General features: G+C 35.2%; 1 protein-coding gene across 2 annotated transcripts in view; it reads right to left on the bottom strand.

The window, feature by feature from the left end:
- LEPR (leptin receptor) overlaps window positions 1–20,856 on the bottom strand; it is a 90,660-nt gene that overhangs the window by 48,294 nt on the left and 21,510 nt on the right. For both annotated transcript variants that reach the window (XR_004140837.2, XM_031465319.2), the window contains exons 2-5: window positions 17,866–17,941; window positions 13,298–13,627; window positions 11,228–11,351; window positions 558–766 (exon numbers count right to left, since the gene is read on the bottom strand). Coding sequence is in view for 1 of the 2 variants with exons in the window: in XM_031465319.2 (XP_031321179.2) it covers window positions 558–766; window positions 11,228–11,351; window positions 13,298–13,627; window positions 17,866–17,905 (703 nt within the window). In the remaining variant the exon portion in view is untranslated. The remainder of the gene's footprint in view (window positions 1–557; window positions 767–11,227; window positions 11,352–13,297; window positions 13,628–17,865; window positions 17,942–20,856) is intronic.

Below are 20,856 nucleotides of genomic sequence, written 5' to 3' on the forward strand. Positions count from 1 at the left end.
AATCTTTGCATTAAAAATATGGGCCTTACCAATTCTTGGAACTCTTCTCCTAATATAGATCTGTACAGCACCTTGTTCATTTACTTTTTTACTGTTTCCCTCTCCCTGCTCCTGTCTGTCCCTGCTCCGTGACGCAGGTCCTTTGTCTCATTCACCATTGTTTCCCAAGCTCTTAGATGGGTGGCTGACTCACATGAGCCTCTAAGAAATATTTATTAGGGGCATAAATTCAGGTAAAAACCAGATTTTAATTATTTTCATAAATAGTTATCTGAGATATGAAAAAGTAATAACCAAGCAGTACATATCCCATTAGACCAATCCAGGATTTAAAGAAATCAAACTGCTTTCAAAAAGAATTTAAGTTATAATTGCAGAGATCTACTTACTGCTGTTTAATCATTTCAGAAGATAACTTAATATCCTCTAGAACTACACTTACCATGTTTACAGTGTTGGTCAAAGAGAGATAAGCTAGTGAAAAATTTTGTAAGCAATTTTCAACCTGTTCGTAAGACTGGTGTTTGGATCGATTATCTTCCTTATGCAGAACTTACCGACATTTATGGGCTGAACTGACATTGGAGGTGAGTGAAAAGTTACTCCACCAGATGTGATCTTCAAATACATAAGAAGGGTGTAATTGAGTTTGGCTGTTGGCACAGGCACATGGCATTCACAACATTCGTGAACACTGCAGTTGCACTGAACAATCTGAAAACTGTCTTTCTGGGAGGGCCGAGGTGACTCTTCCAACACTTCAAGCCTATGTGAAAAAAGAAGAGCTAAATGTTAACACAGATGTGAACGTACTGGATATACTTAAAATGTAGAACACAAAATCCAAATAAAGGTAAGCTACTCTGGACACCTAGCTTAAGGAGCATCTAGAAAAAAATGATACATTATATCAGGGATACAAAGATAAGGGTTAAAGCAAGTTCGCCATCAGAAATAATATGATCAAGACGATAGTGAGGCAACAGAGGAGTACTGAAAGGAAAGGAAAATTGTAGTCCTAACCCCTATACCCAGTAAAAATATCTTTCAAAATAAATGTGCAATAAAGGCTTTTTTCAGACACACTGAAATGGAAAGAATTCATCACCATCAGATCTGCATTATAAAAAATGCTAAAGGAAGTCCTTCAGGCAAAAAGAAAAGACGGTAGATTGAAATCTGGTTCCACACAAGGAAATGAAGTTTAACTAAAAGGGTAAATATTTATTGGCTGATTAGAGTAAAAATAATCATCATGTAGTGTGAGGTTTATAACATTGGTAGAAATAAAATGTGTGACACTAGCACCAATTTGGGGAAGTGGGAGATTTGTAAGGATACAGTTGTAATATTCGTCTACTACATGTGAAATGGTGATTTGTCAGTTAGAGGTATAATATCAGTTCTATTATAATACATTAAAGACCTATATTCTAAATCCTAAAGCCACCACAAAAATAATAAAAGAAGTTACAGCTAATCAGCTACAATAATCAAGCCAATAGAGTATTAGTGAAAAGATAGAAAAATAGACTAATGGAACAGAAGACATCAACACGCATATGGACAACCAATTTTTCACAAAGGTACAAAAACAGTTCTGTGGAGAAAGAGTAATCTTTCCAGTAAGCTGTGCTGGAACAATGTGATATCGATATGCCCCCCTCCCTCAAAAAGCAACTTTAATCCATACCTCACATGATTCAAAAGTCAATTCAAAATGAATCATCAGTCCAGATTCCAACCTCAAGCTACGAAACTTTCAGAAGAGAACATGGAAAAAAAATTTTTGTGGCACTGGGTTTGGTAAGAATTTCTTAGATGCACCACCAAAAGCATGATCTATAAAAGAACAAACTGATAAATCTGACTTTTATCAAGATTGAAAATGTCTATTCTTCAAATGAAAGATAAAAAGATAACAATGAAAGATAAAAGATAACAAAAGACAAGCCATAGACTGAGAGAGTATATTTGCCAATCATCCAGCTGATAAAGGACTCTCAAAATTCAATAATAGTATTTTAAAAATCCAATTAAAAATGGGCCAAAATTTCAATAGTCACTTCTCCATAGAACTTCTTATAGAAGACATATGAATGAAAAGAAGCTCAACATCATTAGTCATTCAGGATGTAAATTAAAACCGCAATGAGATACTAATATCCACATATTAGAGTGGTCAAAATTGAAAAGACTCATTATATCAAGTATTGAATTCAAAGAAATGGAAAGATATCCAATGCGCTTGGATTGGAAGAATTAATATTGTTAAAATGGCCATACTACCCAAAGCAATCTACAGATTTAACACAATCCCTATCAAATTACCCATGACATTTTTCAGAGAACTAGAACAAATAATCCTAAAATTTACACAGAACTACAAACGCAATCCTGAGGAAAAAGAACAAAGCTGCAGACATAATCCTCCCAGACTTCAGACAGTACTACAAAGCCACAGTAATCAAAACAGCATGGTATTGACACAGAAGCAGACATGTGGATCAATGGAACAGAATAGAGAGCCCAGAAATAAACTTACACACTATGGTCAATTAATCTTCTACAAAGGAGGCAAGAATATACAATGGAGAAAAGACAATCTCTTCAGCAAGTGGTGTTGGGAAAGCTGGACAGCCACATGTAAATCAATGAAGTTAGAACACTCCCTCAAACCATATACAAAAATAAACTCAAAATGGCTTAAAGCATAAATGTAAGCTGTAACACCATAAAATTCCTAGAAGAGAACATAGGTAAAATGCTCTATGACACAAATCATAGTTATTTTCTTAGGTCAGTCTCCCAAGGCAATAGAAAATAAAAGCAAAAATAAACAAATGGGACCTAATCAAACTTATGAGCTTTTGCACAACAAAGGAAATCATAAACAAAATGAAAAGACAACCTAGAAAATATGTGCAAATGATGCAGCCAACAAGGGCTTAATTTCCAAAATATACAAACAGCTCATAGAACTCAGTAGCTAAAAAACAAACAATCCAATCGAAAAATGGGCAGAAGATCTAAACAGACATTTCTCCAAAGAAGATACTCAGATAGCCAATAGGTGCATAAAAAGCTGTTCAACATTGTTAATCATTAGAGAAATGCAAATCAAAACTACTATGAGGTATCAACTCACACCAGTCAGAATGGCCATGATCAAAATCCTACAAATAATAAATGCTGGAGAGGGTGTGGAGAAAAGGGAACCCTCCTGTACTGTTGGTGGGAATGTAAATTGGTTCAGCCACTATATAAAACAGTAAGGAGGTTACTTAAAAAACTAAAAATAGAGTTAACATATGACCCAGCAATCCCACTCCTGGGCATACATCCAGAAAAGATGAAAATACTATTTTTATTTTAGAAAATATATATGCACCCCAATGTTTATAGCAGCACTATTCATAACAGCCAAGACATGGATGCAACCTCAGTGTCCATCAATAGATTAATGGATAAACAAGATGAGATATATTCATAGATAAATATATATATATTTGGAATATTACTCAGCCATAAAAAGAATGAAATAATGACATTTGCAGCAACATGGATGGACCTAGAGATTATTATATTAAGTGAAGTAAGTCAGATAAAGACAAATATTAATGATATCACTTATATGTGGAATCTTTAACAATGATACAAATGAACTTATTTACAAAACAGAAACAGACTCACAGACATAGAAAACAATCTTATGATTACCAAAGGGGGAGGGGGGAGGAGGGAGGGATAAACTAGAAGCTTGGGATTAACACACACTACTATACATAAAATGGATAAACAATAAGGATCTACTGTATAGCACAAGGAACTATATTCAACATCTTATAATAGCCTGTAATGGAAAAGAATCTGAAAAAGAATATATATGTGTGTGTGTATAACTGAATCACTTTGCTGTATGACTGAAACTAACACAGCATTGTAAATCAACTATATATCAACAAAAAATTTTAAATATCATATACTGAAGATATTTGGAGTAACTGGAACTCTAATGCACTGCTGGTAGGAATGTAAAAAAGATACAACTTTGGAAAACAGTTTGGCAATTTCTTAAGTTATTAAGCATACATCTATTATATGATTTACACATTCCAATTCCAGGTTTTCATTCAGGAGAAATGAAAGCATATATTCTCACAAAGATCTGTACAGAAACAAGTAAAGAGACTTGTAACAGCTTTCTTTGGAAGAGCCAAAAAACTGTAATCAATTAATATGTCTACCAACAGATGAATGGCTAAAAAAAAAAGTGTGGTGTATCCATATAATGGAATGCTACTCAGCAATGAAAAGGAATGGACTATCAGGTCTGTGGGGTTTTACCTAATGAAGTGAACCCCAATAAGATTCCCAAGAAGCTGTGTGGTCTTGTAAGAGAATTATAGTAGGAGAAACACTGCTAGCTTAGACTGAAAGTACAAAACAAAACAAAGCCACTGGACTCACAACATTCGTGCTGAATGGAAACATGCTGAAAACACTACTCAGCTGCACAGATGTGCAACCTTTCATGAAAAAGGGAGGGTGACTCAGAGGGCAGAACCAAGTGCCCAGAGGGCAGGGCCAAGACCCATAGAGATTTTACTCCTGAGTTTGAAGTGATAGGGGGAATAAGCCCACAATGAGGGGGAGGGGAAGAGATGGTCAAAGAGTGGGATCCTTGAGCCTGAGATCATAGAAAGAGTAAGATTATCAGTAATGACAAGGCCTAGAGTATGTCCATGAGAATGGGTGAACTAGGTGGGGTGAAAAAAACAATAAGAATGAAAGAAAATGCTGTGGTGTAATAAATACAGGGACAAGTGGAAACACATACCAAAAAAATTTGCCTAGATTACGAGGGAGAGAGAAGAATGGGCCAGATAGAGTGAACAGCGTTTGCAAAGGCCCAGAGTCACATGTAGACATCTGAGGACTTGAAAGTTATGTGTGGTTGGGTTGGGAAGCCGGGGAATGATGGGAAATCAATGTGGATGAATAAGGTAAGGCTCCTTCAGGGAATCTGCACTTTTGTAAGTGCTAACACCTGGTTTATTTAGTCTCTTCACTATTATTCCTGCCAGCATCCTTGCTAATTTCAGTATCCACCTGGATGTTTTTCAATTTCTAGAAAGCTTTACTTTCACGCTTCTGGTAATCTATACAAACATTACCCCAAAAAAAAAAACTACTTTACTAATCCCAAATGATTTTAATTCCAGGTAGTATCCCAGACTAGTCTCATCATAAGAACAACCTGGAGCCTGGTTAAAATTAGATTCCTAGACCTTCCATGGAGAATTCAGCAGTAAAGCTTTCAAGAAATTGAAAATCATCCAGGACACTGAAATTAGCAAGGATGTATTTTCTTTTCTTAAAAAATTTTATTGAAGTATAGTTGACTTACAATGTTGTGTTAGTTACAGGTGTACAGCAAAGTGATCCAGATATATATATTCTTTTTCAGATTCTTTTCCATTATGGGCTATTACAAGATATTGAATATAGTTCCCTGTGCTATATAATAGTTCCTTGTTGTTTATTTTTATATATAGTAATGTGTATCTGTTAATCCCAAATTTCCAATTTATCCCTCCCCACTCTTTCCCCTTTGGTAACCATAGTTTGCTTTCTATGTCTGTGAGTCTATTTCTGGTAGCATATTTGTACATTCTCTCTCCTTCGGAGTCTCTGACAAACATTAGCATCTGAGCTCAAACAATGCTTTCCCTTAAGGGACATATTTACAGGGTTTTAAATCCCTTAAAACATTAGAGTTTAGTTTCTTTTTAAAATGTACTTATTTTCACATGGAAGTATTTGAAATATTCCTCTTGTGAATTCTCTAATGTCTAGAGGAGGTGATTTGGATTAAAAACTTTTCTTTAGTAACCACCATTATGGATTTTTCTCTTCCACAGAGGTTTCATTTTTTTTATATTGGCCAGGTCTTCCTCCTGATCTGAAAAGTCTTATTTAAACTGTTTGGCGCTATACTGTCCAAAGATGCACGTAAAAATAGAATTCAAGGCGGCAATGGTATGTGACAATTGGTAAAATAAACAGTAACCAAATCATACAATGGAGAGAACAATTAAAGTGGTAAGAAAAAACAAGAAAATGTTTCTCAAATTGCATGCAATTATGACAGGTTTTCCCGTGTTAATATTTTTAGAAACCTGAGTTCAAAATAAAAGCAAGTCAAAAGAATCTGCTAAGTTCATCACAGGAGCAAGTTGAAAAATCTATTTAGTTGATCATAATTTTCTCATTTTTCTGTTCTATCATTTAGGTGAACAGACCAATGACTACTTAGCTGACTAAAGTTAAGTTCAAATTCTTAGCTGTAGCTAATTTACTATGCAATTTCATAATGCTCTGTTATATTCACATATGTCTTTTTCAGAAAATGCAGACCTCCAAACATAACTATGACCTATACATAATAAATCCTTACACATGGTCACCGAGCTTTAAAACTGAGCACGTTGCCTTAGCCTGATGATAATATTTGAAACTCTCAGAATAGGTACCCAGTGAGATTTTGATCACCACCCAAAGAATGCACTACATTGCACAGGAATTCTCTTCTCTGAGTTAAATCTACTTTGCTTAATAAAGCAGGAAATTTTCTGTGCAGACCTCAAACAGAGCCTCATCCACCATGGTGCTTCCTGTCTTCTCTCAGTACTCGGAAGTTGAGTCCTCAGTCCCTGTCATATATCTTCAGTGGGTCCCCTTCTACCATCGCTTCCACTCTTCTCTCCCTGCTGGGTCATTTTCTATAGGCTAGAAACAAGCTCCTTCCTTCCCATCCTTTAAATGCACACCTTCGGCTGTACATTGCCCGCTATTCCCTTACCTTCCCCACTCTACCTCCATAGCTAGGCTTCTCGGGCCTCTAGAGACTTAACACCCAGTCATTCCTGTTGTGAACATTTACCTCCCTGGCTGCCCAGCACTTGCTTGCAAAACTACTCTTCGGTTAGGCTGAAACACCGGCAGCTCAGGCACATTCTCGCCAGTCAGATACTCACATTCAGGACACTGGCCCTAATGAGAACTGCACTCATTAAAGAAGCAGGGCTCACAGGGGCGTCTAGACCCATCAATGGCAGCATCTAGTGACCGGTATTAGAGGTAGAAATTACGACCACAGAGACACTCAGTGTCCGGGTGTGACAGCAGAGGCACCCGATCTGCTACTCCATGGGGTGACTTTAAGAATTAGTCCAGTAATCTAACGTAAGCTATAAATGTTAACTACAGCCTCATAAACAGTACAAAAATGATGGCGGCAGCTTGTATATTTTCTTCCTTCTAGTGTTACTGTGTATGTGTGTGTATATTTCTATATATCAACTAATTTCTTTTCAATCTCCCCCTTCCCCTTATTATTTTACATAAGGACCCTTGGTGGTGGTTAACTCTACAATTTAGTATTTAGTTTACAGAATATTCATTCAGGTGGGACTGTGACTGAACATGAGGAGCAATTAATATTGCCCAGAGATCAGTACTGTAAACGTTGCTCAGAAATGGATACGATGACAATTAGAACACAGCATCTCCCCTTTTGGGGGAGAGGGTAAGAGTATCTCCTTTTGTTCAAAGTGTAGTAGCATCTTATTTAGTGAAAGTATGAAGTTATAGGAAGTTTTGCTTCAAGTATGTGTAGGAAAGTGTTTGTGGGCGCTAAGTAGCCAATAGGGTGAATTATGTTGATCATTAAATTCTAGTCTCTCAGCTTCAAACCCACCCTTCTATACTCTTGTTTTCTCATGCTGGAGCTGGAATTCTGCAAACCTCCAGGATTCTTGTTAAATTCTACCTATAGGGGGTGCTAGAAGATTAGAAGATGAATAAAAAAGGGTGTTGATAACATCCTGGGTTTGTTTTGTTTTGTTTTTTTAATTGAAGTATAGTTGATTTACAATATTACATTAGTTTCAGGTGTACAGCAAAGTGATTCAATATTTTATAGATTATACTCAATTTAAAGTTATTGCAAAATAATGGCTATATCTCCCTGTGCTGCACCATATATCCTTGTTGCTTATTTATTTTACACATAGTTGTTTGTGTCTCTTAATCCCATACCTCTACCTGGTTCCTTCCTCCCTCCCTCTCCCCATTCATAACCACTAGTTTGTTTTCTATATCTGTGAGTCTGTTTCTGTTTTGTTATGTACATTCGTTTTATTTTTTAGATTCCACATATGAGTGATAACATAGATTATTTGTCTTTCTCTGTCTGACTTATTTCACTAAGCATAATGTTCTCTAGGGCCATCCATGTTGTTGCAAATGGCAAGATTTCATTCTTTCTTATGGCTGAGTAATACTCCACTGTATGTATGTGTATGTGTGTATATATATATATATATACTTTATCTACTCATCTGGTTGTTTCCTTATCTTGGTTTTTATAAATAATGCTGCTATGAACATTGGGGTGCAGGGATCTTTTCGAATTAGTGTCTTCATTTTCTTTGGATTATACGCAGGATTGAAACTGCTGGATCATATGGTAGTTCTATTTTTAGTTTTCCACAATGGCTACACCAATTTATAATCCCACCAACAGTGTACTAGGGTTCTCTTTTCTTGATATCCTGGCCAGCATTTGTTATTTGTAGATTTTCTGATGACAGCCATTTTGACAGATATGAGGTGTTACATCATTGTGGTCTTGATTTGTATTTCTCTGATGATTAGTGACGCTGAGCATTTTTTCATGTGACCATTGACCATTTGTATGTCTTCTTTAGAGAAATATCTGTTCGGGTCTTCTGCTTACTTTCAGTTGGGTTCTTTGTTTTTTGACATTGTTGTATAAGCTGTTTATAAATTTTGGATATTATCCCCTTATTGGTCATATCATTTGCAAATATTCTCTCCCATTCAGTAGGCTGTCTTTTCATTTTGTCGATAGTTTCTTTTGCTGTGCAAAAGCTTCAAAGTTTAATTAAGTCCCATTTATTTTTATTTTTATTTCTTTTGCCTTAGGAGACAGATCAAAAGAAATATTGCTATGATTTATGTCAAAGTGTCCTGCCTATGTTCTCTTCTAAACATTTTACGGTTTCCACTCTTACATTTAGGTCTTTAATCCACTCTGAGTTTATTTTTGTATATGGTGTGAGGAAATGTTCTAATCTCATTCTTCTACATGTAGCTGTCCAGTTTTCCCAGCACCCCTTATTGAAGAAACTGCCTTTTCTCCACTGTATATTCTTGCCTCCTTTGTCATAGAGATCCTACCTGTTTTGCTTCCCATTTATGAAAGCATCACCTCAACAAAGGCTCTTCATCTGAGTTATTGCAGCTGATTCCAGTAACCAGGTTTTCTTTTCTTCCCCACATTCTCAGAACCTACCACAGTATGCCTCTTCAGAGACCCCTCAACACCAGCCTTCTGGCATCCCTTCCTCAGATGTATGCATTCCAGCTCTATAGGGTCCCTCTGTCAAGTGCCTGAGGAACCAGTCGCAACTCCTAGGGGTCGGCTCTTCAAAGTCCTTCCTCCAAGTGTCCCTTTGTTGGGGCTACTTCCCTTTCCACTCCCCAAAACCATCCTGGCTAAAATTCCCATTGCTTCCACGTTGCCCAATCAACAGGTATCATTCAGACCTTATCATACCTTTCTGTTATATCTGACACAGCTGACTGCTCACTAGCCCCACCTTAGACAATATCATTTCTTTATCAATAACTTTTGGCCTCATTACTACATTTCTGGAGGGTTAACTGGCAACATATTTTAGAAAACATTTTAGCAATATTCATTCAAAAAGTAATTTTTAAGCATTTACGTGAGTAGGTCCAGTGAGTTAATTTCTAGTTAGCAGTGCTGTTAAGCATAGGAAGTACTATGTGTACACATTTAGTAAGAGGTAGAGCCAGGTGGTCTAACTCTAAAATTTGTCTTATTTACTTTACATTAGAAATTTTCAAACTCTAGCTTCATCAGAATCACCTAAAGGGCTTGCTAAAACATAAGACTGAGGAACCCCACCCATAGAATTTCTGATTTTAGTTCTGGGACGGAGATATCAAATTTAAATTTCTAAAAAGTTTCCAGGTGATACTGATATGCTTTTCAATACTACCTGCCCACATATTTTTGGTATCAGCTCTTATACGTCCCTGGAGACTCAACTTAGTTGCATCTAAGGCTCTTATACCAATCTTGTGCTCCCTCGCCTTTGTGTGCCTATTAAATACACATCAGTAACCACGAAAACTGAAACCCTACTTTTATACATATGTGTACATACCTGTCCCAACCACTAGCTTGTGAGTGCCTCAAGGGCAGAGATCATAACTATTCTTTTTTTTTAACATCTTTAAATTTCTTTAATTTTTTAATTGTGGTAAAATGTACATAAAATTTACCATTTCAAATGTACAGTTCAGTGACATTAAGTACATCCACACTGTTGGGTAATCGTCCCCACCATCCAACCTCAGAACTTTTTTCATCTTTCCAAACTGAAATTTTGCACACATGTAAAACAGGAACTCCCCACTACCCGTGCCCCTAGTCCTTGGTAACCATCATTCTACTCTCTGTCTCTGGTCTTCTTTATATGGACCGTCCCTAGCACATTACCCTTTAACTGTATGACCTGAACAACTGCAGCACTGAAGAAAGTGAGTCACATTCTCTTCAAGCATCGTATGAAAGAACAAAAGAGAAAGAATTTTAAAGAGTTAAAATTCACATAGAAATGGTATATAGTCTCACTGGAATTATTAGAATACTTGAGTGACATATTAGCTGTCAGAATTATGCGTGTGGCTGCTTGAAACCACCATTATGGCTCACTACCTAACACAAATAAATACTAAGAACTTATATTTTTAAGATAATAAAAATATCAAATATGAGGGGAAAATCCACCTGAAAAAAAAATATGTTTTTCCCCTCTTCCACTCAAATATCTAAGACCCCTGAATTGAGTTCACACTTCTTTCAGAATATATGCCCATGTATGTCCACTGTGTCTTGCTGCCTGAATCAACAAGACAGGAAAAGAGGAAACCTAATGGAGAAGAAAGTTGTACAAAACGTATGTACACTGCCCCCCTAAAAAAGTACACAGATATGAGAGGAAATGGGGTAGGAGAGCTTTCATAATCCATCTCTGTACATGGAAGCCCTTACATTTCAAAAGAATCATGTCATGGAAATGTCTAAATTTATTTATTTGGTACTTACAGAACATATAAAAGATGGACCTTAAGGTCATAATTCTTTAAAGGATTCTTAAATAATGGCTCCATATAACAGATCAATAATTTCAAGTCCTCTTTCATCCAGCACTGTATGTTCCAGTTTGCACCTGAATTAAAAATAAATTAAATTAAATCTGAAAAAACATTCTGAACAACTCAATGGAAGAGAAGAGCAAAATTAAATTTACCAGTGTTCTGATACAACTTTCACTGCCCATTCTGAGAGAAAAAGAACAGGCTCTAACCAGTAGTATGTGTTTGCCCAAGTCATTTAGTCCCTTCGGCCTCCAGTTTCCTTTTTCATAAAGTAAAAGAATTAAATTCAGTTATTGTTTCTCAAATTTTTTTAACCCTGAACCACTTGAGTAGGACAAAAGACCCCAAAACTCACCCAGCTCAGTTCATCCTCACTTTCCAAGAGACAAGAGAACATGAAATATCAAGGTACAAGCAAATTGAGGGCAGTATTTACGTGCCTGCTCTAGTAATAAAGGCAGGCGATTCACAGTAGAACAAAGATGCACGTCTTATATTCTTGTTACTGTAATATCATGGGTCCCACATACAACTGATGCAAGAAAATTTCAGTGCACCCTGAAAACCTCATCTGATAATGATAAACTGTTGGTAATCTGTAATTAAGAAAGCAAGGAAAGCAACAGTTGAAAATCAAGACTAACCTAAGACAACACTAAAACTATCTTTCAGCAACACTAACACTTCCCTCCATTTGAGGGATTTGCAGCTAGTAGGGACTTTTGCATAAGCTGAGCCCTGTGAAGTAAAGAGCCCACATGGCAGAATATTAAATGGAAATCCTCAGTGACCATGGCTTAATCTAGTAATTTTAGATACAAAAATTTAAACTCACTTAGAAGTACTAGTTATTAGTCTTCATGTATAAAATTAAAATCTGCAGCATAATCATAATCATTCAACTTGATAACTGAAGAAAGTGCTAACATTCTGGTTCATTTCAAGGCTCACCACAAGGACCCTAATAACTTAATTCTTAAAATACTTAATAATCACTGGAATAGCTAAGTTCCCTTACAAACTAAAAAAGTGCTTCATTTAAAATTAAATTAAATGCCTACACACTCAGCTGGAAACAGTGGGAGTCATTACTGCTAATTTGTCTTAAAACTCTGATTTTATCGCACATTTATACTTTATCCTTACTCCTAAACTGTTTTTTCAACAAACTGAGTGTTTCTTTCTTTTAATCAGTGGTGCTCAACCATGGGAGATTTGGCCCTCCAAGGGATAGTCTGGCAATGTCTGGAGATAACGTTCCGATTGTTACAGATGGGGAGCGAGTGTTATAGGAATCGAGTGGGTAGAAGCCAGGGATGCTTCTAAACATCCTACAATGCACAGAACAGTCCCCATAACCAAGAATTATCTGGCCCAAAATGTCAATAGTTTTGAGGTTGAGAAATTCTAATTAACCCTCCACAGGAGAGTCATATTATGTACACTGTTATTTTATACTATAAGTCTCTTTATAGTGCTAAGTCAATTGTCTCTACTCTATTTAGCTTTTCCAGAAGGCTTGGAAATAATTTTGTTGTTTGGATTTCCAGATGCAGAATAATTAACTACACAAGCTGCATTCAGTATGTATTATACCTAAACAATAAAAAAAAAAACCCTTGATTTAAAATATATATGTATTGGTTACTTAGAGATTCCTTGCTTGCACTAAAGTGTAACTAATTCAACAGGATTATTTGCCATTTGATATCTTATCTATTTAACAAAAATAAGGTACTACATTTTCTATTTTTAAGCAAATTTAGACGACTACAAGAAATGTATTATAAAGTTAAAACGTTCTCTCATCACATTAGTATTTTATTTTTATGGGATATAAAATAATTTAGGACTTGGTTTGGCCACATGATGTTTCCTAATTTTATTGCTAATATAAAAAGATGATGTGTGCTCAGAATCACATCTATAAAACACCTATTTCACACAGGTTTCAGAGAATGAAAACATTTGAATACAGTTATGTAACAGCTAATGCTTGGAACATTAAAATACTTACCTATTTGTTGAAAAACTAAAGAATTTGCTGTTGAAACAAATGCTTTCCCTTCAACGTCGTCTGCACATACAGAGCAGTTTTTATCTTCCTCGCTCCAAAAGCAACAGTGAAAAGTTGTTTTGGATGGTAAGTTAGATAAGTAGGTACCACTTGAATTAAGTTTAGTTTCAACAACTGCCTCATAATGTCCATTCAAATTTGAAGTGTTCTTTGAGAGTCCAGCAGGCAAGAGGAAGTCATATGTTGTATTCGGTGGCATGCAAGACAACTTAAATTTCCAGGGACTAATTGGATATGCCAAGTTAAATGCAGTTATCCCATAAATAAACTCTGTTAGGACATTTAAAGGACACAGAGAAAAGCAATTAATCATTTTGACTACAACAGAAGTAGGAAGTATCTAAGATTAAATCACGTAGTGCTTAACTTTCTAAACACTCAATCAGTGCCCAATGCATAGCTCTGTGCTTCCATTGTACAGTGTTATAGTTAAGAGGGTGCATTTATTTGTAGAGATAACTTCACTCTTTAGCACTCCTTTTTTGGAAATTCACACTCCATTTTCCCCATTAATCTAACAGTCTCATATTCACATTTTAATGAAAGGAAATTATAGCTAAATACTTTAACTTCCTTTTCTAAAAAATAAATTATTCTACCTAACTTCCAGCATAAATGATAACTGTCTGGATGTGCAATTATATAAACAAATATTAAAGCGATGTTTTAATATTTTTTAATAAGAATAATACCAAAATGTTAACACTACTTTCACTGAGTGGTTTTAGAAAGGGTTTGTCCTCAATATCAGGTCAGCTGGATGAACTCCTGAATCTGCCCAGGATCCTCCAGATATATGACATCATATAAGACATGTCCTTAACGCATTCTCCAAGAATTCATGTACAGTGACCAATTTCTTCCTGGAAACTTTCACTACTGATTAAAGATAATTATCACTTTTTAGACAAGTAAAATTATGAACAACTTTATAATCCTGTAGCTCTCCCAAAATCCTCAAAAGTGATACTTGTTTTTTAATAAGTAATTGTTTGAAAATAAAATAATAATTAACTCTCCATATTTCTTTCTTTTACAAGTTATCCTAATAATCCAACAACTGTATTGCCTTACATACAAAGTAATGCAGAGGAGAATTCTGAGAATTTTGTATGGATTAGTATGGAATGAGACTTTTGAAGAATTAAGATAAATGTAAAAATGTAAGAAAACAGAAATTTTTAAAAATCAATTTATAAAATTATTATTCTAAATTATAAAAGTAATACATGTGAAAATATTCAAATATATAATGACTGTTAACTTGGTTTCTAGAACTTTCTACAAATATTAATAAATATAGATATGTATCAGACATAAAAATTAAGGCAAAAACGATTAACATGACTAATATTATTTTTCCCACACTGATAACAGTTAGGTATCATAACATCACCAAAAGTGAATCCTCATTGCAACTGTGTTCCTTTGGACTTCGATCCTTCTAACGTGTTTCTGAAATCAGAACATCTCACTAAAAAGAGAATAGGGTATTTCTTTCATTTTACAAAACCATGAATATGTACTGGTACTAATTAAAAGCATTATATTTTCTAGCTGTATATGGAAGATTCAGTTGGCTGAACTGAAATTAACCTAAATCCTCAAAGAAGTATTTGAAATTTAAAATGTAATAATGAGTGTCATAGACATAGTAACTATTGAATAGTTTAATTAAAAGCGAATTGTATTTTGTTGACCTTTCCCTCCAAATGAACTCTAAACAGCAAGAAGTCCAGAATTTTCATCTAAAGACATATGTTATCATGTTATCATATGATATCTGTTATTATCCTATCATATGTTATATATCAAGGTCCCAGATCTCTTATGATTCACAAAATTTGACCAAATCACAAACCTTTTGGAAAGCCAATGGAAACATTAGCATGGAGCCTAATAAAAATTAGAGAATGTAAGAGAGACTGTTAGTACTCTGATAGTCCCTTGTGACATGGTTTTTCTGAAATCTGTAACAGCAGAATTATCCTGAACATTTTCTGTAAATATAAAGATGGCTACAATGACAAAGAACAGTATGCACAACAATGAAGAGTCATAGGAAAGCTCCCAAGAGCACCTTTAAAGATTAGAGTAGCCAAAGAGATGCTCAGAATTAGTTGAACACACAGGTATGGTTGCTAGGGAAAACAGACTATGTTAAATAACTTGACTTTAGTTTCAAAAGCTTGGAACACAACCTAAATTAGGTGATTTGAGTTTTTTTTTTTTTTAAATCAGAATATCTCTAGAATACTGTAAGAAACAAGTGAGAATAATACAATATGGGGGTTAAGGGCACTGACTCTCTAAGCAGTGGAAAATCTGCGTATAATTTATAGTTGGCCCTCCCTACATCCCTTCCTCTGCATCTGCAGATTCAACCAACCTTGTGCAGTCCTATAGTATTTACCACTGAAAAAAATCTGAGTATAGGTGAACCTGTGCAACCCCAAGCTCTTCAAGGGTCTACTACATACTTAAAGATCAACAGCATTGCATGACTGCTTTCAAACAGATGCCTGCTATGCTTCACAGAAATTAAAAGCACAAGATTTTAAAAGAATGTAAGTTTTCTCTTGAAGATATTCCTGCGATAGGCAGGAGTAAGACTAGTACACGCTTAATTTTCAAAAGCCTTCTTCTGATGGTACTCAAGGTGGGACCTTCTAAGATATACACCATCCCTTGATAATATCCCCTTATAACATTATGCTCATCATTGTTTACCAGAGTCATAATGGGCAACATCATTTAAATGACATTTTCCTTCCATTTGAGAATAAATCTGTTATTCTGTACCATAGCCATTTATTTTAAAATACTGTCACCAAGTAAACTGTTCCTTGACACAGAGAATTAAAGTTTTGAATATCATCTGCTATATATATTTGGAATTTAATAATGCTACATTGTTAAATAAAATTAAAATATTTAAATGCCATTATATCTCATTTTTATGTATAAGGGTATTAATGTGTATATATAAATTTTCTGTACCATAAAAGACAACAAAGTTAAAAAGCAAATTATGGGCAAGGAGAAAAAAATTTGCAAAACAGAGCAAATTTTTAGGGCTTGTGATGGTTAATGTTATGTGTCAACCTCACTGGGACCACAGGGTGCTCAGACATTTGGTCAAACATTATTCTAGGTGTGTCTGTGAGGCTGTCCCTGGATGAGATTAACACTGGAACCAGTAGACTGAGCAAAGCAGATTCCCCTCCATGATGTGGCGATAGGGACAGGGGTGGGGGGGACCCCATACAATCAATTGAAACCCTAAATAGAACAAAAAGGCTGAGTAAGAGGGAACCCTTGCTGTTTGATCAGCTCGAACTGGGGCATCTGTCTTTTTCTTCCTTGGACTCAAACTGAAACTTCACTCTTCTTGGGTCTCAAACCTGCCAGTGTTGAGATAGGAATTTACACCATCAGCTCTCCTGGTCTTTGGTGTACCAGCTGCAAATCTTGGGACTTCTCAGCCTCCATAATCAAGGAGCCAATTCCTTATAATAAAACTCATTCTAGATATATATAAATACTATTGGTTCTGTTTCTCTGGAGAACCCTGACTAATACAGAGCTAAATATCTACATTTTAGAAATTTCTGAATATCAACTAAGACCAATAAAGTCCAACAATAAAATGGTCAAAGTATATGAATCAGAAAATCACACAAAAATAGAAATGATCAATAAATAGTGCTCAACCTCACAAATAATCAAATAAATAAATTGAAATGAGATACCATATTTTGCTTATCTAATGGCAAAAAAGGTAAAAGAATGATAATATACATCTTTAGCAGGAATGCAATGGAATACCACTCATATACTCATGTTGGGACTGAAAACTGCAAAGAGCTTTGTGGAGAAGATTTCATAGTATCTATCAAATTAAAAAATGTGCTTACTACTCAATATAGAAATTCCTCTTGGAATTAATCTATAGAAATACTCTCCCAAATACACAAAGAAATACGTATATGAATTTCAATGCAGCATTATTTGTCACAGAAAAAAGAAGTATCTATCAACGAGGAATTGGCCAAATAAATTAATAATTTAAGATATATTCATACAGTTCATTGCCATGCAACCATTAAATAAGTACACTGGTAAATACTGACAAGTTGTGATGATAGATTGAAAAGCTGTTAAGTGGAAAAAAGAAAAGCACAGAGCAATAGGTATAGATCAATTCTATTTTTGCAACTAGAGATATGAATGTGTATGTGTCTATGTGTGCGTGTCTTATGGTTCGGGAGGGATACACATCAGGTTGTTGCCAGGAGGTTGGAAATGGCTTTCTTTCTCACATTGTTTCCAAAGGGTTAGAAAGAGTTTTCATTTTCACACTTACATGTTTGCTCTGTTTGCATTTTTAATCATGAGCATAAAAATTCCTAACTGGAAATGGGACAGTCAGTTAGGCATTAAAGGAAACAGCATCTCTAGAGCAAAATGTCCCCTACATATGGGCAGTTAAAAAGCAAATAACTTACCCCAATGTAACAAAGCCACATAGAATTTTTGACAGATCATCTTACTTCAGAGACGTACACCTGAAAAACAGTAAATCTAAAACAAATACACACATACATCAAAAACGGATATACATACAAGCTGCCTGTGGAAAATATAAAAGAAAGAGGATCATAAATAAGAATTCTTTAAATTTTAATCCTCTATAATACTTTGGATCAATATTGGTGCCTCAAATGAACCTAAAACTGTAAGTTATACATTAATTCCTATACACATGCTATTTTACCTAGTTAAATATAAGCCACATGTTCATATATTCATATATGGCTTAATCAAAAAAAGTCAACGTTCTTTTATGATATGAAAACCCAGGAGAGGTGTGATAGGATAAGATTGAATTTTTAACTAAACAGAAGTGCTCAGAATGTTAATTAAGCATGTACAGTTGATTTAACATTATTTGTATTGCAGTTTTCTTTTTTTTGTACTCAGTTCTTAAATTTCTCTTATTTCCTAAAGCCTTTATCTTTTTATCTTACTATAAAGCCAAATGATTATAGCATAGGATATGACTGCATATCTATTTAAGAAAGAGGAGAAAATTTTCCAGTACACTTTTGGAAATCCCTTGTTCATTTGCAAATGAGGTAATATTCACATTGAAAAGTTAACAGTAATTGAGGGAAAGTCTGATGGCTTCATATATGCAAATGATGGGGATGACTTCAGAGATAAGCTTTCCCATGAATTCTACTCAATTTGAAATATATCATGAATAAGATTATTTATACTACTATGTCATAAAATCAAATGGTAGTATAATTTTAATATATTGGTCTTAAAATTGTAATGAAACACTAAAGGCTTTCGACATTCTGGTCGTTTTTATTATCTCATATTAGGGATTCAGTTCTGCATGAAAATTAATCTGAGGCAAAAAGCCCTGAACTGGATGTCAGGAGTCTTGCGTGCCCATCGAGACTTTGACTAACCAGCTGTAGGACTTGGGACGTCAGCTCTCTCGGCCTCAGGTTCCTCACCTACCAATCACCCTGATGGACGAGATGACCTCTACAATCCCTTTCAGAGCTGCCTTTGATGCTGAGAGACTTTAGTATAAAACAGAAATCACAGCTTGACCACAAAGAATATTATAAAATATTAAGTGATAAACATGTCTCGTAAGTCATACCTGAGAATTTTTAGCACAAGATGAGTAAATAAAAATATGTGTTTGTTTAGTTCACAACTTACATGACACCTAGAAAGAAAATGGATGGGTATGACCATTTTGTAGTCTGGTAAATTTGTCTGTCAAACTATGAGTTTTTCCAGCAGGATTTTATTTCCTCGCACACCTGACATCACAATGGTTCTTTAGGATTTCTAGAAATCAGTTCCGTTTGGAATCTTCATTATCTTATGGTACTTAAATGTGTGCAAATTCTAGGTAGCTTTTTATGCTACCTGCTTCTGATACAACATTTTCTCATAAAATAAACCCAAGGGCAATTTCATAATCAGGATGTGTCATAGATACAGCATATCCAAGTGTTTCGACTGAACCGACTAGTGACTAATAATTCAGTCAAACAATTGATTTGACTCACTTTTAACCCAACTGATCCTCTGAGTTAAGTTACCAAATAAATCATATTGTTTTTCCTTACATAAGACAACCATTCTTTTATTTAATGTTCTATGAAAAACACAAACTATTCTTATGGTATGAAATCTTGCAATCAGGTTTCACTCTTATGTAACAGAGAAACAATCTCAAGTGTGAAGAGGGCATAGATATAACACTGAAGAGACTTTGAAAGGTGATACCTTATTGAGACACAAAGAAAGAAATATTTATATGCTCCCTAAATTGTACCAGAAAGGAATATAAGGAGGTTTACAAAAACACAAGCAATACAGAAAATGACAGAAATTTTAAACCATGAGAAAAAAAAAAAAAGCAAGCAAAGGGAAAGTTAATGGTAAGGTGACCAAAATAAATGTAATATACAAAATGTCATTAATTTGAATTCATTTCCTAAAGATGAGCTATTAATTTGTTTTAAGCTTTTTTATGGCCAAACTGTTCAATTATAAATTCAGAGTCCTTAAAATAAAATGAAACCAACAGCTTAGGGAGAAAGTAGGAGTAATCTTATCACTAAGAATAGAAAGTTTTGCCTGAGTGACTTCACGGGATAACAATATCCTCATAAACATCTTAACGGTACCAGAGTCTCATGGGAATTTCAAAATGCAATCAATCATATCTCACCCCTTCCACCGCCAGCACCATTATCTCTTCAGAAGAACCTTCTAACTGGTCCTCCTGTTGCAGCCCTGGCTCCCCAATTCAGTCTGTTCTCAACGCAGCAGCCAGAGCAGTCTTGGTAACGTATGAGTCAGATCATGTCTCTCTTTTCCAAAACACTGCAGGGCTCACCTTTTCACTCAGAGTAAAAGTCCAAGTCCTGTGCAAAATTCCAAGGTCCTGGGTCTCTATTGCCTCTCTGACGTCATCAATGGCTGCTCACCCCATTGCTCAAGTCACCTCAGAAAAGCCTTCCCTGACCAGCCCACCTAAAATTCCAACACCTTCCCCACCTCGCCATGTCATATCTGCTGTTGTTTAATTTTTTCTCCTCATTACTTACGACTATCTAACATGAATATGATTTATTTTTCTTGTTCATTTTCTAACTCTTGTTAGAATGCAAACTCCACTAGACCAAAGGATTTTTTGACTGTTTCCTTTTCATCATGATATATCCTTCCCACACAGAAGCCTGCCTCTCATACAGAAGGTGCCCATATATATTAACTGAATAAGTGGGTAAATGAATGAGCAAATAAGTGGCAAGATATGACTCTTGAAATATTCTTCAAAATTGGCTTGTGGCATCACAGCAAGACAAAATTGAACAAAAGCAGTCTTTAAAAGAGGCATTTTAATATCATTCAGATACAGTTCTTTGAGAATCTGTCTTGATGCCAGAGAGAACTTC

This window comes from Camelus dromedarius, chromosome 14 (genome assembly GCF_036321535.1).
Source record: "Camelus dromedarius isolate mCamDro1 chromosome 14, mCamDro1.pat, whole genome shotgun sequence".
Classification (NCBI taxonomy): Eukaryota; Metazoa; Chordata; class Mammalia; order Artiodactyla; family Camelidae; genus Camelus; species Camelus dromedarius.